The following is a 4,687-nucleotide window of genomic DNA, read 5'->3' as shown; positions in this document are numbered from 1 at the left end:
AAAATAAAATGTGAGACAGGCATGGATGGAGAGGGCATGGGAGCGGAGAGAGGCAAGGCTGGATGGACTGAAGGACTGGTAGGGAGCAGAACGGGGGATCTACTCCATGCCTGACATCCGGGATGCTGTCAAGACCGGTGCTTATGGAGGTTGCTTCATCCACGCTGAGGGTGTTCCAGTCACTGGTGGTGCGCGGGAAGAAGGAGAAACGCCTGGCGTCTGTCCTGAACTGGAGCAGTTCGAACTGCTCGTCATGTCCTCTTCGGTACCGATTTGTAGCAGCTTGCAGCTTGTTGTGCCTTACATGGACTTGACCACGGTAGATCCTCTTAATTATGAGCTTCACTTACTTTCTTTGGTCCTGCAGGGTTTGTCACCCAAGATGTTCCAACATGGCACCCACCAGAGGTGATATAGTATCGATTTAAGACGAAGCGCTCCGCACGATGTACTGCCTTGAGTTTGACAGTGTTCCTGTGGGTGGATGGGTCCCAGACTGAACGAGCGTACTGGAGGAGTGGCGTAACAAAGGCGAGGTCAGTTCGCTTCAGCTGAGCTAACCCTCAGTTTTCTGCGGATGAAACCAAGGATTTTGTTGGCTTTAGCGGTGTTGGCTTTAGCGGTGTTGGCGTCAGTATGTTGATCCGTGGTGACTTCATTGTAGAACGTTACACCAGGTACTTTGAAGTGGTGACTTCATTGTAGAACGTTACACCAGGTACTTTGAAGTGGTCACTTCATTGTAGAACGTTACACCAGGTACTTTGAAGTGGTGACTTCATTGTAGAACGTTACACCAGGTACTTTGAAGTGGTCACTTCCGTGTAGAATGTTACACCAGGTACTTTGAAGTGGTGACTTCCGTGCAGAACGTTACACCAGGTACTTTGAAGTGGTGACTTCCGTGCAGAACGTTACACCAGATACTTTGAAGTGGTGACTTCCGTGCAGAACGTTACACCAGGTACTTTGAAGTGGTGACTTCCGTGCAGAACGTTACACCAGATACTTTGAAGTGGTGACTTCCGTGCAGAACGTTACACCAGGTACTTTGAAGTGGTGACTGACGGGCGCAATAGCCGAGTGGTTAAAGAGTTGGACTTTCAATCTGAGGGTCCCGGGTTCGAATCTCGGTAACGGCGCCTGGTGGGTAAAGGGTGGAGATTTTCCCGATCTCCCAGGTCAACATATGCGCAGACCTGCTAGTGCCTGAACCCCCTTCGTGTGTATACGCAAGCAGAAGATCAAATACGCACGTTAAAAATCCTGTAATCCGTGTCAGCGTTCGGTGGGTTATGGAAACAAGAACATGCCCAGCATGCACACTCCCGAAAACGGAGTATGGCTGCCTACATGGCGGAGTAAAAACGGTCATACACGTAAAAGCCCACTCGTGTACATACGAGTGAACGTGGGAGTTGCAGCCCACGAACGCAGAAAAAGAAGAAGTGGTGACAGATCCCAGCGTGTGGCCATTAAGTTCATAGGTGAAGTTTTGGGTAGTGCTTCATCTGTTGACTGGTGACTTGCCAGTAAGGAACTGCGTATTTCAGTTGGCCTCCAATACAACCAGGCGATCAAGGTCGTGTTGTGGCTGATTCTGGTCTTGTGGGCAAGTGACAGTGTTGGCAGGCAGCTGTATCATCAGCAGACTGTCTAGGTTTTGAAGAGATGGCGTCAGATAGGTCTTTGATGTAGAACATACGTAGGCAAAGGCCTACAATCGAGCCCTGGGGACTCCAGATCTGACGGCCGCAAAGTTGGACTGGGCACCTTCGACTCCAACAGTTTGTTGTCTGTCAATGGGAAAGCCTGTGACTCCTCGGAATCTGTGCTGGTTGACCTACACAAATATACATTTCCACAACACTTAACTCACTCAATACTGCCAGTCCTCTCTTCTCCTCTACACAGACCCCTCGGATGTCCAGTGGGTGTCTGAATGACCCAACCTTTACTTCCGTCGCAGAATTGGGTATACTTTTCAACATTCACCTCTTCAGTATAAGAGCCTTCCGCTTGCAATATTTTGATGATGGTAACTGGGGTGAAACGCTGTTAACGTCGTCACTTTCGCCGTTCGTATGGAGAGAGTTAAGCTCGTTTAAAGTGAGTAGTTGCGGTAGACAAACAAAGGTACAGAGGTTCTCGATTATATACACGAGCAGAAATTTGTTGAGAAAAGATGTTGAGATACAACGATAAAGAAAAATATATTCGTCCTGCATTTTTTGCAAACTTCATCTCAGGAAATGAACTTGGACTACAAAAATGTCCTTAACGTCGGTGGAGCAAACAAACTGGGATGCAATATTGAAACGAAAAGGGGAGAAGTCCCTCCTGTCATGATAATATATTTTATCAAAAATATCAGTCGAGAAAAAAAGCTGGAGGCGCAATATTCAAAGCCTTTGATGACAATAATCTGGGTCAGCTGATTCCTGTTTTTACACGTCTGACACTCTCTCCGCTCTCACTCCTTTCACTCTCCCGCCATCAACCCTTCCCTCTCAAAGCAACCAGACAAAAAATGGTCGATCGTTTTAACACGGGTGATTTGCAATAATGGGTGAAGCGTGATGGTATTTTTGACGTCATAACAGTAGAGAAAAAACAGTGGCAGAAAACAACTTTTTTTTTAAAACCCTTCCGTTATTTCAAAATAACTTTGCAATGATTAACTCACTCAGTACGGCCAGTCCTCTCTTCTCCTCTACACAGACCCCTCGGATGTCCAGTGAGTGTCTGAATGACCCAACCTTTAACTTCCGTCGTCAGAATTGTGGTATTCTTTGTCAACATTCACCTCTTCAGTATAAGAGCCTTCCGCTTGCAATATTTTGATGACGGTAATTGGGGTGAAACGCTGTTAACGTCGTCTCTTTCGCCGTTCGTATGGAGAGAGTTAAAACGGGAAATGAAAGATAGGAACCACTGAAAGACTGCAACTGAGAGCCATTTGGATTCTCTCTGAGGGAGGGAGATAAGTGTGTGCCCGATATAACTGTAGTTTCGCCCCCTGTCAATTGCTGAGATGAATCAACATTGGCAGTGAGCTATCATCCAGGATGACAAGTGATACTGAGACACCAGTCAATATTATTATTATTACACACACACACACACACACACACATATATATATATATATAGAGAGAGAGAGAGAGAGAGAGAGAGAGATGTATGTATGTATGTATATATATATATATATATGTGTGTGTGTGTGTGTGTGTGTGTGTGAAGAAATGCAATAAAACTCTACACAACTTTGTGTATTTCTTATTCTAAATGACAGTCATCTTAGAACTCTATATATATTTAGGGTGGGGGAGGGAGAGGTAACAGCGATGGTAAAAAGAAAATTTGAGCATTTCCCCCAAACGTCAACAACACGAAAGTTGTGCGTTAGCGCGCCCACGTCACCATAAAATCCACATGCAGTGCATGAGAAAGTGACATCGGAGCCCGAGTCCAGAAAGCCTGGGGTTTTATCAAATTAGCCACTGGCCTCGCACGAACTCTCTCTAACGACCAGCCACGATTTCCTCATCAACGATCTTTCTGCCGGGGTGGCGGAAATTTACCTGCAGCACTCAAAAGACAAGAGTGGGAAGAAGAGAAATTATCATCTGTGTGTGCGAGCGTTTCGATTTTTCTGAAGGGGTAGGGTGGTGGGGGGGCGGGGGGTGGGGGGGGGGGGACTATAAGTTACGGGGAGTTGTGAGAGTGTTTACGTCAAGAGGTGAAAAACTCGTGTCTTGAATGAGTGTGGTGTTATTACGCGCGGATCAAAAAATAGACTCCGTAGTGCTCGCTCTTACAAGCCTCTCAGCCCATTGTGGAGTGCAGACTTCAGTTCAAATATGCAGAGCGTGGTGCAGATTACGGGCACAACTGTAAAGAGGGATTGTCACAGTCGCAGCGCTAAAAAAAAAACAAAAAATGATCAACCATACGAGGGTCATTCAATAAATAAGGTGAATTTTTCGGTTTAAGGACTTCTAATACAGATAGAAGCTTACTTTTTTTTTAAATTTTTTTGTTTTACTTCTTTTTCACATGGATTTAATTTGTTTTGCAGATTAAAAAAAAACTTTGAGAGTTTTGGCGATTAACAAAGATGGCCGACCAAGAAGCATGCTCCAGGATTGAACAGCGGTCAGTTATCAAGTTTTTGGTTGCTGAAGGGTGCAAACCAGTTGAAATTCATAGGAGAATGTCAACTGTGTATGGTGCCACATGTTTCAGACGAAAAAATGTATACAAGTGGGCTAAATTGTTTAAAGAAGGACGTAGGCTCTCCAGTGAAGAAGTTCAAGTCCCAGCGGTCCACGAGGAAGGTGATGCTCACCGTTTTTTTTGGATATGCAAGGCCCAATCACCATTTCATTCCTTGAGAAAGGAAGCACTGTGAACAGTGCCAACTACTGTGAACTGCTGAGGCAGGTCAAGAAAGACATAAAGAACAAACGCAGGGGTCATCAGTCAGAAGGAGTCATCTTGCATCATGACAACGCAAGGCCTCACACAGCAGCCCGAACGGTGCAGACCATCAACGAGCTGGGCTGGGAACTGCTCCCTCATCCCCCTTACAGCCCAGACCTTGCCCCTTCAGACTTTCACCTGTTTGGTCCCTTGAAAGCGTTCACGAGAGGCACGAAGTTTGAAAGTGACGATGAAGTCAAAAG

General features: G+C 45.9%; 1 protein-coding gene across 1 annotated transcript in view; it reads left to right on the top strand.

Moving 5' to 3' along the window:
• The first annotated feature begins 106 nt into the window (after window positions 1-106).
• LOC143287128 (neprilysin-1-like) overlaps window positions 107-4,687 on the top strand; it is a 151,195-nt gene continuing 146,614 nt past the window's right edge. Inside the window, exon 1 of the mRNA XM_076595073.1 lies at window positions 107-265. Within this exon, the coding sequence (XP_076451188.1) occupies window positions 107-265 (159 nt within the window). The remainder of the gene's footprint in view (window positions 266-4,687) is intronic.

This window comes from Babylonia areolata, chromosome 11 (genome assembly GCF_041734735.1).
Source record: "Babylonia areolata isolate BAREFJ2019XMU chromosome 11, ASM4173473v1, whole genome shotgun sequence".
Taxonomy (NCBI): domain Eukaryota; kingdom Metazoa; phylum Mollusca; class Gastropoda; order Neogastropoda; family Buccinidae; genus Babylonia; species Babylonia areolata.
The sequence above is the reverse complement of the archived record's forward strand: the minus strand, read 5'-3'. Positions and strand labels throughout refer to the sequence as shown.